Source organism: Phallusia mammillata, chromosome 1 (assembly GCF_965637545.1).
Source record: "Phallusia mammillata chromosome 1, kaPhaMamm4.hap1.1, whole genome shotgun sequence".
NCBI lineage: Eukaryota > Metazoa > Chordata > Ascidiacea > Phlebobranchia > Ascidiidae > Phallusia > Phallusia mammillata.
Window position 1 is genome coordinate 17048120 of NC_137252.1, and position 12393 is coordinate 17060512.

Consider the following 12393-nt stretch of genomic DNA (forward strand, 5'->3'; position numbering starts at 1 on the left):
TGCCCAAAATAGCTGCACAAAGCTAAGACGTTATTAAACAAGACCAATTAGAGGGCACCACTGGTGGTAAGATGGTTAACGCCAGGCCTACCATATTTCCACCAGGAAGTCGAACCGCTTGTCATATGGGTTCAGGTTTGGTTCGGGTTCACTTGGTTTTGTTTTTCAGGTTTCGGTTCCGGTTTTTAAAAAATGTCTGTTTTCGGGTTTGGTTCCGGTTCGGGCAAATTATCCGGTCCGAACCGGTTTGCGTTTTTTAAACCGGTTCAAATTTTAAGTCATTTTATCCATCATCTACCTGGCCTTATAAAAAAAGAATTTTGCACGTGCACTGTTATTTTTGACACGCCATAAAAGTGTTATCTTTTGTATTCTTCAGTGCGGTGTTTTTTAAAAAAATCGCAAAATATAAACAGTCCGCATTTTTTACTGGTGGGATCCGGTTCGGGTTCAACGCCAAGCAAAATACGGGGTTCAACTCCGGTTCGGGTTTTTAGAAAATCGTAATTAGCGGTTCGGGTTCGGTTCGAGTTTAATGAAATTAACCGCTCAAACCGGTTTGCGGGTTCGGGTTCAGTTCCGGTACGACTCCCTGATTTCCGCACACCAAAAGGAGGACACATTGTTGACAAGATTATGAAAACATACTTTAAGGGCCCCCTAAAAATAAATTGCCTCAGAAATTAGATGATACAGAATAGTTTGGATAAAGTTTAACGTTTTTCGCATAAAATATAAAGCTTGAATTTTCAAAAAAAAAATGAAATCCACCTGTATTCTTTGAAAAATAAGCTGAATATATGTATATCGGGATTTTTTCAAAGGTGTAATAGTCTCATAAGTATTCTTTCAAAAGGAGGATATTTGGGCACTTTTTCTTGTCCTCGGAGGACAAATTGGTGTTTGTTAAAAAGGGGGACATGTCCTCCAAAAAGAGGACGTATGGTAGGCCTAGTTAACGCGATACAGCTACCTTGTTACTACTAAGCGTTATTTGGACTCACGATTCGGTACATCACTAACTTAAATGCACCAAACATTCCTTGATTTTAGCGATAAATGTTGGTCCGTAATTTACTGATGTCTGTTCATGAAACAAATTTCTATGACGGGCACACAAACGGATTACGCGGGTATTTCCCCATTGTGATGTTGTTGAATTTGAAAATATGGCCGTCTTTGATTTTCCCATAACAGAAGGCACAAATTTTAAGCTGCTGTGGTGTAGTATTTTCTTATCGTTTGTGCTAATTTTCTTCTACAGAATATGACTATGAGTTTATCGGTGCTTTTTCCTAAGCATCTGCTGCGTTCTGGTTCAGGAGTCCTTTTTGGGGAGTTTGATGAAACACATAACTGTTGCTGTATTGTGACCGTCCTCGAAACAAGTATGGAAGATGCTTTTTCTGATGTCCATCAAGGCAAGCTAAAAGTGCTTGGTTTTCAAAACAGGAAGCAAAGAAATGACAAAATTGTAATTCGTTGTGAACTGTACCAAAAGTCAGAGTTTTCTATTGAAGTGAATTTGAATAACTGTGAAAGTTCAATAAAAGTAGTTGCGAATTTTAATGGAAACAAACAATGTGCAAAAAAACCTCTTCTTTTCTTGTATGATCAAAAAGCAGCTCACTGTGGTATTCACTCGTTTAATGATTGGAGTTGTTCTGATTTCGAAGACAACAAACAAGCAATTACTAATTATGACAATTTTGGAGTAAAGGGTTTACAACTCACAAACTTTTTGTACAAAAGCACTAGAGACTTCAAAATGTTAATAGAGAACAGCAATCTTCAACTGCCAACTGCTTTTAAAGTTTCACACTCCTGCATTGCCAGCAGTGTTTTGAAATTGTCATTTGTACTCTTGTTTATTGTATCTGTAATTGAACAAACACTATCAAGGTTACCTGTCCCCAAGAAACCACTTTCAGCATTAAGAAAGATATTTTCACTATCTAGTTTTGGATCTCAATTTTTTGTCAAAGTAGACTTGATGAAGGAACTTACAGGCCACAAGAAGTTATGTAAAGTGTCAAAGGGTGATATTGTTTTTGGAATGTTTGTTGACATGTGTTTGGGCATTCTGTTCTACCAATTAGTTTCTGGTCTCAATGGAACTTTTGATAAATACACGTTTAACATGCTTATGTCATCAATCAGCTACATTGGGAAAGAGGTAAGCATGTAATTATTAATGTGATTTTAGTTTACCTTACTGTCTGTGTGTGAAAACTTCTCAATATAGTACTGGTAAATCAAAAATTTTGTTGTCCATGTTCTGTAGTACCACAAAACTGCAACAAGTTTATATATTTCCAGTAAAACCTAACTTTTTCAGCCAACCATGTTTTGATTGCTGGTTATTTTTTGACTGTTTGATAATATCTCAATTTTTAATAATCAGTGTGTAATGCCGAATTCAAGTTAAAATCACTTGAATGCTAGTTGAAAAAAAATTCTTTTTTGCAGGTCCAACTAATAATTGAATGGTTGATGGGAATACCTATTGGTTTAAAGCTGAATTCTCCTTTAAATCAGTTTCTTGGTAAATTTTTTCTTCACCATGTTCAACTATGGTTAGAGTATATTCAAATGCTGCTTTCAACTCTCAACGCAAAGCAGGAGTATTTTATGCATTGGCCATTATTTGTATCTTGTTTTGGTCTTTCACTGTTTGTTGCATTTTTGTCTGATGTTGTTTCTCTTCTGAGTTTCCATATTTACTGTTTTTATGTTTATGGAGCAAGGCTTTATCGATTACAGGTAGGGCTGGAATTGTGTATCTATCTATTAACCTGTTGTCAACTATACAAATTTTTAGTTTTTTGGATTGATGTCGTTCTGGAGGCTTTTTAGAGGGAAAAAGTGGAATCCCCTACGACAGCGTGTGGACACCCTTCAAGACACCAGTGAAGGAGAAAATCCACGATTTTTTCTTGGAACTTTACTTTTTACTATTCTTTTATTTCTTCTTCCAACTACAGCATTGTATTATTCTATATTTGCAGCCTTACGGATTTCTATAATGTTTTTTCAAAACTTGTTGGCATACACACAAAAGATTTTATGTTGCTTCCCATGGTGTACATTAATGTGTCGATACTTTTATCCACTAACCTTTCCAGCCACAGCACAAATCAATTTTGTTGGCACACATAATCCAATAGTTTTTCTTCCGAAAGACGAATATGATCAAAAAGATACAAATCCACCAACAACATTTAACATACTCATTAAGCCCCAAATGTACAGCAGAGTTGTTTCAAAAGCCTTGAAAAAGTTGAATATACACTATGGCCAATTTGACTTGCATTTTCTGTTTATGGCTCTTGTAACTGGAAAGCTGCTTAAATGGAGTTGATAATTGATCAACTGGTGATTTGTTTTGTTTATTTAATCAGTGATGAGTGCCATTTTTTAGCCTGAATTCTGTTCTGAATATTTTTTGACTTTGAACTTTTTGTGTGTTTTGATAACAACAGGTTTTGATAATACAAACAAAACATATATTGAATTCTGCAAATCATCATCATACTAAGATGTTACAGTAATGAAAAGCAGTTTTACTGATAGAGGACAACAAACTTCTATACTTTTTTAAAAAAATATCATCTTGTGGGATCAGCAGACGCCCATTTGTTGTTCACCCATTGTCCTGTTGCTTTGCTGTATATTTTTGTTTTGTTTTCTATTGATTCATACTTCAACAGATTTTCCTTATTGCTTGAACTAGAAGTGCAGGTGTCATTATCATGCATATCTTCTCTTACCTGAAACAGATTGTTGCAGTGGTGTTAGACAGAACTTGTTGTTCCTGGCTAAAATTTATCAGACCCTGGCATATGCAAAAAAGGTTTTAAAACCCTTTGCATACATGAAGTTGAAGAAATATTTAAACTAGTGACAATTGACCACAGATGCTTCATACCAGTTTCCGAGCTCTCTTTTCCAACAAAGACCAAACAGTGTGGTGTACTTTCAGATCCTCGGGTAAAGAAAGGCCTTGCATTCGCCAAGAGTTAACATTTGCATTACTATGAAGCTTGTGTATCTAAAAAAATATATGTCAAAATGTAAAACAACCTTAATTTTTATAGTCCAAACATAATATTGCTTTGCTGGGGATATTCAAGTCAGGGCCAGCATTTCAATGGAAGTTCTGCTAGAAATCCCCAATTGTAATACAAACACCAATTTAATTACACCTGTAGTAACCTCTTTTTTTAATGAAAAAATATATATAACCCTATACTCAAACTGGAAATTTCCAGGCTTATTATTGTTAACATGCTGCGTAAAAAAACAAAACCAACTACAAATGTATTCGTCAATTTGTAAGAAAACACTGTTAACTTACGACCAGAAAAGTGGACTTCAAAAGAGAAACAACAAACACTTTAAGTTGTATGTACAGCTACTTAACCAACTGTAGTTTGACTATATAACATACCGCTGTAACAACATAATGAAAAATCATTGAGGTGTTCATAATCAAAGGTCCACTGGTCACATCAATGTAATTACCAAGTCGATATACTGATATGGGCAATAAAGGATTTTTTTCATGGAACTTTTCAATTTCTGATCGTCTGTAACTGCAAACAAACATTAATGTTTTTATAATTTGTTTTGAGTTAAAATGCAAATGTTGTAAATAGTCTCCATTCACCAGAATGCAAAACAAAAATGAAGATATGTCAATTTGAAAACAGAAACAATGAGAGCTTAAAAATTAACAATAAAATTGCAAACACACATTTTAGCTATGCCTGTTTCTAAACCAGAAAACATGAAAAATAGTTTTTGTGCAAACACAGGTGATATATGTTTTAGTCCATCAAGTGCATTTTGTTTGTTTCACGCAAAGGTTTATCAAGTGTAAGGCAGTTTCTTCGACACAGACATAGTTGTTTGTTGGAGAAATTAAATATTATTTACTACTTTATTCCCTGTCAAATTCTAAACACTACAAAGGTGGTTTCACCGTGTTGTCAACATGCAAGGACCCCACACTTAATTTTAGAGTGATTTTTGTTTAACAACTCAGGCTATTGGTTCAATACAAACAGAGGGCACACAGAGCAATCTGTCAACAGCAAATTAATTAAAAATTTCTGCAACTGGGGACAAACCACTATCATCCAAATTTATTTGTAAAATGTTAAAAGCAAATCATAGGCCCTGACAGGGATCACATTTTTTATGAAGCAGTTTTAAACAAATTGCCTAACTAGCCACCAATTAGCAATGCTACACAGAAATCAATTTACTTGTCTTTATGAAACATTTCCATTGCAAACTCTGGTTCAACCAATAGCGGTTCAAATTTGAGTTGTTTGGAAATAATGCCTCTGGCTAGTTTCGTTAAATAGACTAAAGATTCCTCAGTGACTTTCCAATCTTTAACAGCCTCATCAAGGACAATATCACAACAAAAAGCTCCACTTTTTTCTGAATGCATTTATGACAAAAAGTAAATTTTTATCTAGTTAAACAATAAGTCATTTATATAAAACCTGAAATGTCTGGAAATTTGTAAACATGAGGTGAAAAACTTGTTTGAAATGCATCTTTTGTAATTGCTCCCAAAATAAATGCACAAGATCTCCAGTATGCCTGAAAAAACAAAGTCTGCTTTGATGCTTGCAACCAGATTTGACAAAAAGTGACGTTCAATAGTCTACCTATATCATTGCTACTGCAGAAATGCATGGTTTATTACCTTGTTAACCTGCTGGTGGTGCCAAGGAGTTGCCTGTGACATATTAAATTTCAAAAATTGTAATCGGCAATCTGCATCTAAAGGCTGATTCATGGAATATATAAGGGACGGATCTTCTTCCTTGTTGTCAATGACATTGTCCTATAAGGTTTACAAACAAATAATGTCTGGCTGAACTTTCATTGTTGTATATACATACCTGATTAACTTCATCATTTTGTTCTTCATTGTTTTGTGGTTTAACCAGAGCAATTACACCTCTTTGTGCAAGACCATGGGATATGTCTAGTTGTGATATGGAGAGGCGGATTAGCATGATGTAAATTTAAAACATACCTTTTAACTTACGCATTGCACAATGATAAGGTGTTGACAGGTGTTTGTTCATGTACATCACAGCATTATCAGCAATTCCTCTGCCTTCATATGTTACCTAATAGACACACATACATATGAAAATGTTCATTACCACTTGAATGGATTTACTACAGGATTATAGTACAACTTGAATATAACTTGATAGACTTTGGCACATTTGGTGTAATAGTGCACCAAGTGATCCTGGGTGGTTAAGAAGCACCCAACAATGCAATGTCTGTAACATATTGATGTTACAAACACAACTTTTTATGTCTATTTTATATCATTTTTATAAAGTTAAAGTCTATGGCCCACTCTAATGACCTATTAGGATATTGCAAAACTAAAATCTGAAATTTTGAGTAAAATATATCACATATTTTTGAGTTTTTATTTTCATACAAACCTCTATTTTTTCAATTCTTGGAATTCTTTCTGACATTTGTTGCTTGAGTTTATTGTCAAACATTGTGTTTTTGTTTGTTGAGTCATCGTGGGAACTACTTTGATTCACAGGTAAAGAGGACGACTCTGCAAAGAAAGCCTTGCCAATTGTAAACTTATTTGTAAAAACGGATGGGGAAGGGTTTGAAAGTAAAATGGAAACAATGTAGTAGTTTACTACCTCTTAAAAAGATAATCTTCCCAAACTTATGAATATTCGTGGATGACCGACGTAACAGCATCTTCTCTTTTTCCGAACTAAAATTTTAAACGGTGAATCAAACAATTAACCTGCTAAAGTTTTACAAAAACTCCCAAAGTCACGTCACTGCTGACTGCGCACGTGCAGTGCATGAAAACAAACCCCACAGAAATCGTACAAAGATTCTAAACATTTTTTGCAGCTTTTTTTACTGAAATAGTTTCTCGGCCATATTTGTTTCGGCGTGCCAGTACAAAAATTAAAACAGTAAAGTATTAAAATTTTTACTTTAGTACAGATATTTCCACCCACAAAAAACTTGATCAAAGGCGTTTTAAGCACATTCATGTACATTGTGCAGGGCATATAATTACAAACAGGGTGTTTTTTCGATTAATTTATTTATTTTTGTTACAAGTATGTTAGATGCTCTTTTAATAGTGCCTTTTTGTTGTTGCTTGAATAGAAACTGAGTTAAATCCATTACATACTTTGCGGATACGACAGTGCAAGAAAGGAATGAACCCCACAACCTTGCGATCGCGAAGCGCTAGGCCAGGGGCCAAGAACTTGTAGAAATATTCTTATTGTGTGTTTTGACGCCTGTGTCAATTTTGTAATAAGTCTTGTAAGCGTTGTGTTGGTCCAAATCACACGTTTTTAGGTAACGAGAAGCGGCGGAATAAATATGTCCAGTCAGATCAGAAATGCTGCGGCAAGTTAATTGTGGTTTGCTGCGGCAAGTTTGTGGGTCAGAAATGCTGCGGCAAGTTTGTGGTTTGTACGTTTCTTAAAACGGCCTACAAAATCTATTTAAAAGTTTTTATCATAGGCCTATTTGCCCCAGTGTGCCAGCTCTAACCATAGTTTAGTTTTTGTGTGGGATGTTTTTTTGTGTGTCTAGGATAGGGTGTCATATTTTATGAAACACAATCCCTGACAAAATTTATCTCGGTTGCGTGAACCCAGTTTTTCTCAAACTTTAAGTCTAAATGTGTTGACGTAAGTCTGAATGTGTATTTCAGAAAAACGAAAGTTGATTGCAGGATTTTAGCTATAGTTATGCAAAATTGCGCATAAAAACAATGATCCAAATCTGACATCACAGACAGGACAAAAAACATTACAATTGTGCGCGAACAATTGCATTTTGTTAGTTGTCATGCAATAAAGCTTATTGTTTAACAATGGAGACGGTCGATTCTCACTTGAACTTTGATTTCAACTTATCGAGTTGCACAAACTGACGCCAAACAAGGTTATAGAATTACTTCCACCTTTTCGAGGTTCCCGCAAAATGCCCTAAAGGACCGCGGACCCCAGTTTGAGAACCGCTGCGTTGATCATTTTTGCGATACAAACACTTCTATTCCCGGATAAATTAGAATATTGGGAAGTCATACGGACAGCGACACGAGAAAACGTTACATACGATACTCTGATTCTTGTCAATTGACTTTGTGCGCACGCTTCTGTTTAGTTAAGTTCTTTTTTAACCAAAAAAAATTAAACGATGGGAGTCACAAGGAGCTTTTTAAATTTGAAGAAAAATGCCACTGTAAAAATGTTCCACTGTAAAAATGCCACTGTAAAAATGACTTTTAGTTGTTAGTTAGTTCCCTGCATAGTAGGTACACAGTTAAATGAAATTTTCCACGTTCTCATGTAGCTTCGAATGCTGTGTTTTCTTGAAACGCGGATTTTTATTTGTGTATTTAACGCATATTGTTAAACGTCTAGTAACAAACAGGTATTGTTTTATGCGCACACACATCAAACGGTAACAGGTACGTTAACCTGCGCGCCGCCAGTTTACCCCTTATCGTTTCATGGTATAGACGCGGTTGTAGTTATCTACTATAAACTTTCTCCGTTGGCACATTAATTTTATAATATATACAAATATTTTTTCTTGAATTCCGGACTTTTAGGTACATTTTCACATTTCTCCCTGACGCAGAATTAAACACTAAATTACCGGACATGTCAGGGAAAATCCGGACGAATGGCAACCCTAGTCTAGGAGTGCCCAACGTTTATGTATAAGGAGTGTCCAACAAAAAGTTAGTCGGGGAAAAAATGAACAACTATAAGATTTATTAAACATAAAGTTTGCATGTCGACCGCACGTAATAGGAAGAATCTGCTGGTAAACAGCGCTAAACACTTGGTTATCTTGAAATGCATTTTATTGGAATAACTTTGTGATTTTGAGTCTTAATGATTTGAGTAAGTACCTACTGTTTAGAATTTAGATAATGAAAATATTTTGCATGGGTGAAATTGTACGTTTTATGCACACATGAAACCGTCCTCTCATTTGTTTGGTTCATTTTTTTCGGTATGAACAAACAACACATCTTATTTCCCTTCCGTCAACGTATGGTTCACAGGGAGTGTTATATCCGCAATCAATTTCGGCAGCATATAGGAAAGCTCCTTTCTGATCTCCTTGTGTTCCAGGGATTGCCTGTGGCGTGTCGTCCACACAGATATGGTTGGATGAATGCTTTGTATCGGCGTAACCCCCAGTCATTATGTAACCTGTGTATTCCACCATCCAACCTTCAGGACAGTCCTCTCGGCTTGGTATCATTAGCTGAAATTGACAAATATGTTCTGGTTATTTTTTTGTATTCCTGTCTTACTCTACCTGCTTTGCAATTTAGGCGACCTTCAGCGCGCAACAAATTTAACAACTGGAATGTATGGCGCAGCTATTGAACCACAAAAAATGTTCCTTAACCAAAAATTTTGGCCATTTTTACGTGTGTTTAAAAAATAAAACTCTTAACGTTTTAGATCTTCCCCAACCACGTTACAATCTTAACTCATGGACCCCAGAATTGATGAAGCATTACAGGGTTAAAAATCGTCAATAAACTCACCTGGCTAGAGCTTTTGGCCAAGCAAACAGCACAAGGAACAGCTTGATATTGTAAGGCTTGTTCTTCTATAAGCGATAGATCAAACAGCGGATACGAAACAGACGAATCGCGATATTCCACTCCGTATATTAGTGCTGTGCCTTAAAATTCAATACGTTAATTTAATGAAAACTTGCACTTTAAAAAGGTCTGACCGATTTGTGTAAGGTGCATTTCTCTTACACAGACTTAAAAAGGTAAGGATGATCTTCAAGAGAAACTTGAAAAAAATCTGGTATGAAAGTTTTTGTTTTTACACACCTTGCCTTCCTTCAACAAAATGACCTGGGGTGTAAGTAACATTGCTATGCAAGCATAGGAAGTCTGAACCTGCTCCAACGTGAGTATAGTACGAACCAGCAGCGTAACCTGTTTGTTACAGAGATCTTTGTTATTTTTAAAAATAAATAAAAATGATTTGTTTTAGATTTTACCTTCATATACAAGCTGTGTTCCTTCTATGTTTGGGCAGTTTTTTCTTCCCCACCTTATATACGTTGTGCCTGTTATTGTAATTAACATTTTTTATATTTTAGATTAGAGAGGAGCATATCATATAAAAATTATCACATGTTGCTTTTTATTTTTATTTTCACACAAAACTCTTACCTATTCCCGGCCATTTCGTCGCGATTGTTTCCTAGACAGCAAAATAACATCAGTGTAAGAAGAATATTCTACTATTAGCTAATATTAGTTAAAGTTTTATATCAGAAGCAGTCCTGTAATAATTAGTGCTAAGTAGCATAACAATGTATACATGCAAATGATGCTTATGGCAGAAGCGCTCTAACGTTTTTTTATAATCGTTATGCTTCTTTCATCCACTATAGTTGCAGCAATGACGCGCTGCAATTTTAACACAGTAAGACTCCAGTGATCAAAAATTAACGCATGGTGCCATGCCACATGCTCATAAATGCTCATTGATCCAATATTTTATTGACTTAATAGATCAATTCTTGCCTAAAGTTGGCAAGGTATTTACAAACCCGTGTAATATACCTGCGACCTCTTTTTGATTACATGCTTTTTTCGAAGGCTCCCGGGAACGGCTGGTTGAATTTTAGTGTGTTTTTCCAATGCTGAAACTTTGGTTTCAAGGCTAAGAGGAGACTCAGAACGCTTTATACGATTCTATTTCCAAGTAATCATGTAATTAAACGTGCTAAAAAACAGTCAACATACCTTTTTATGTATTTGAATGTCTGATGTATTGATGCTGCAACAGACACCACCAGGATTGTGAGTAGAATCGAACCGAACAGTACCGATTTACTTCCTATTTTTCGAGATGGTCTCATATAACGTTGTAGCCTCATTTTTAACGTACGGCCTTCTTACTAGTAACTTCGAAGTGATATGACACTTAAAAAACTCATCTGAATCGATTTCTGCAATTACTTTATTCGTGGCACGTTAATTAAATCTGAACGATATTTCTGTTTGTCGCAATGTTTCTGTGAATTGTTTTAAATACAATTTGCACGTGTCATACAATGTCGCTGCGTATCATTGAGGCACGATTTGTTATAATTACAGATTGCCAGCAAGCGGTTTCCACATTAGCTGCATACATCATTTTACGTTTATGCTAATTTATCTACTTCGAACATACGTAAATATCAACAACGTGTCAATGATGATAAATTTTCTCGTCTAGGATGTAGGGCAGAGTGGTGTAAAAAATGTGACTCAACCCTTCGAGATATCTTTGCTTCTGAAAAAGTATTTTTAAATGCATCATTCAATCAACTAATGAATATGCAGAATCATCGTTTATACATACCCCTTTTCAACGTCATTATACCTATTTTTGTGCGTTTTGTGTGTGGTTTCAAGTCGGCCAATAAAACTGCTTATAAAATGGTGTACTGATGCAGAACGTCAAAACGACGTTTCAACCTCCTGCTCCAGAGGACAAAGTGTCAACAACAAAACACGCAAGGTTTTTCTCTTTCATTACAATACACCAACACGTACACATACAATATAGGTTGAAACCGATACAAAGCTTGTTACATATAGCAGGTTTCTGTAAGCTGCTGCACGATTTCGGTTTCTTATTGGTTTCAATACGTTGCAACTTATTCTTTTACAATACCCAAGTTTCATAATCATAAAACAATAAATTAGCTGCAAATAACTTTTATCGCGTTATCCATAAAATAATATGCTTTTGTTTGTTTCATACTCTTTTTTTAGAGCAACAAATATAATTAAATGACGAATTTTTTCTTTCTTAAACCTATTTACCGCGTCGATGTTTGTATGTATAATTAAGTTTTTACCCATTCTGTTTTCAACAGATTAGATGCAACTTCTGTACACATTTTTTAAAGAAAATTATGTGGGGTTTTACAACGTTGAAACCTTTTGATCCGTCATGGCAATAAGGGTAAAATGTTTTAATTGTAACCGCCATAAACTGTTGATCCCTATTCTATAGGCCTATATCAATGGAGCTCTATGAAAAGAACAACAAACAGGCTGTTCCGGATGTGACACGATTTTAGGTTGTCACATTTTCGCCATTTAACCACTGAAACTACTTCACGTCCGGACAAAACCTTTTTTCTAAATTTTAGATGAAGGTATTGAATTCTTCCAATCAATAAAGACAGCTTACCAGCAAAGAGCAGGAGTACACTGAAAACAGTTGCTTAAAGAGTGCAGGCATTATTGGAAATGATTTCAGGAGTTTACTTTAATTAACGTCCTGGTTTGATGTGGGCAGT

General features: G+C 35.4%; 3 protein-coding genes across 4 annotated transcripts; 1 reads left to right on the plus strand and 2 right to left on the minus strand.

Moving 5' to 3' along the window:
• The first annotated feature begins 861 nt into the window (after positions 1 to 861).
• LOC145221400 (uncharacterized) lies at positions 862 to 3514 on the plus strand. Its single transcript, XM_080088023.1, has 3 exons — positions 862 to 2176; positions 2470 to 2763; positions 2822 to 3514. Exons 1-3 carry the CDS (start codon positions 1268 to 1270, stop codon positions 3359 to 3361), a joined length of 1743 nt encoding a protein of 580 aa, XP_079944149.1. The 5' UTR covers positions 862 to 1267; the 3' UTR covers positions 3362 to 3514.
• Positions 3484 to 6884, minus strand: LOC145221416 (large ribosomal subunit protein mL39-like). 2 transcript variants are annotated; one of them, XM_080088024.1, is made up of 10 exons: positions 6708 to 6884; positions 6489 to 6613; positions 6071 to 6155; positions 5922 to 6007; positions 5723 to 5863; positions 5517 to 5616; positions 5271 to 5451; positions 4451 to 4595; positions 3929 to 4051; positions 3484 to 3770 (listed from the first exon to the last, which is right to left on the minus strand). In XM_080088024.1, the coding sequence occupies exons 1-10, from the start codon at positions 6766 to 6768 to the stop codon at positions 3609 to 3611; spliced, it is 1209 nt and encodes a 402-aa protein (XP_079944150.1). In that variant the 5' UTR covers positions 6769 to 6884; the 3' UTR covers positions 3484 to 3608. The 2 variants fall into 2 exon arrangements, with proteins under 2 accessions (XP_079944150.1, XP_079944151.1); XM_080088025.1 differs by having other exon boundaries at positions 6489 to 6626; positions 6708 to 6770.
• Positions 6885 to 9057: 2173 nt separating this feature from the next.
• On the minus strand, positions 9058 to 10177 carry LOC145203125 (uncharacterized). The gene is made up of 4 exons (XM_080075837.1): positions 10090 to 10177; positions 9917 to 10024; positions 9617 to 9756; positions 9058 to 9327 (listed from the first exon to the last, which is right to left on the minus strand). Exons 1-4 carry the CDS (start codon positions 10175 to 10177, stop codon positions 9058 to 9060), a joined length of 606 nt encoding a protein of 201 aa, XP_079931963.1.
• Between the last annotated feature and the right edge of the window lie 2216 nt (positions 10178 to 12393).

What these genes read in the sequence shown, in the direction of transcription:
- LOC145221400 (XM_080088023.1), top strand. Translation starts at nt 1,268, where the DNA reads ATGACTATGAGTTTATCGGTGCTTTTTCCTAAGCATCTGCTGCGTTCT. An exon ending in TCAGCTACATTGGGAAAGAG is followed by an intron (nt 2,177 to 2,469) that starts GTAAGCATGTAA and finishes TCTTTTTTGCAG; the next exon opens with GTCCAACTAATAATTGAATG. An exon ending in CAAGGCTTTATCGATTACAG is followed by an intron (nt 2,764 to 2,821) that starts GTAGGGCTGGAA and finishes ACAAATTTTTAG; the next exon opens with TTTTTTGGATTGATGTCGTT.
- LOC145221416 (XM_080088024.1), bottom strand. Translation starts at nt 6,768, where the DNA reads ATGCTGTTACGTCGGTCATCCACGAATATTCATAAGTTTGGGAAGATT. An exon ending in CAAGAATTGAAAAAATAGAG is followed by an intron (nt 6,156 to 6,488) that starts GTTTGTATGAAA and finishes TGTGTCTATTAG; the next exon opens with GTAACATATGAAGGCAGAGG. An exon ending in TTCATTATGTTGTTACAGCG is followed by an intron (nt 4,052 to 4,450) that starts GTATGTTATATA and finishes ATATTTTTTTAG; the next exon opens with ATACACAAGCTTCATAGTAA.
- LOC145203125 (XM_080075837.1), bottom strand. Translation starts at nt 10,177, where the DNA reads ATGTTAATTACAATAACAGGCACAACGTATATAAGGTGGGGAAGAAAA. An exon ending in TTTTGTTGAAGGAAGGCAAG is followed by an intron (nt 9,757 to 9,916) that starts GTGTGTAAAAAC and finishes TTGAATTTTAAG; the next exon opens with GCACAGCACTAATATACGGA. An exon ending in TGGCCAAAAGCTCTAGCCAG is followed by an intron (nt 9,328 to 9,616) that starts GTGAGTTTATTG and finishes TGTCAATTTCAG; the next exon opens with CTAATGATACCAAGCCGAGA.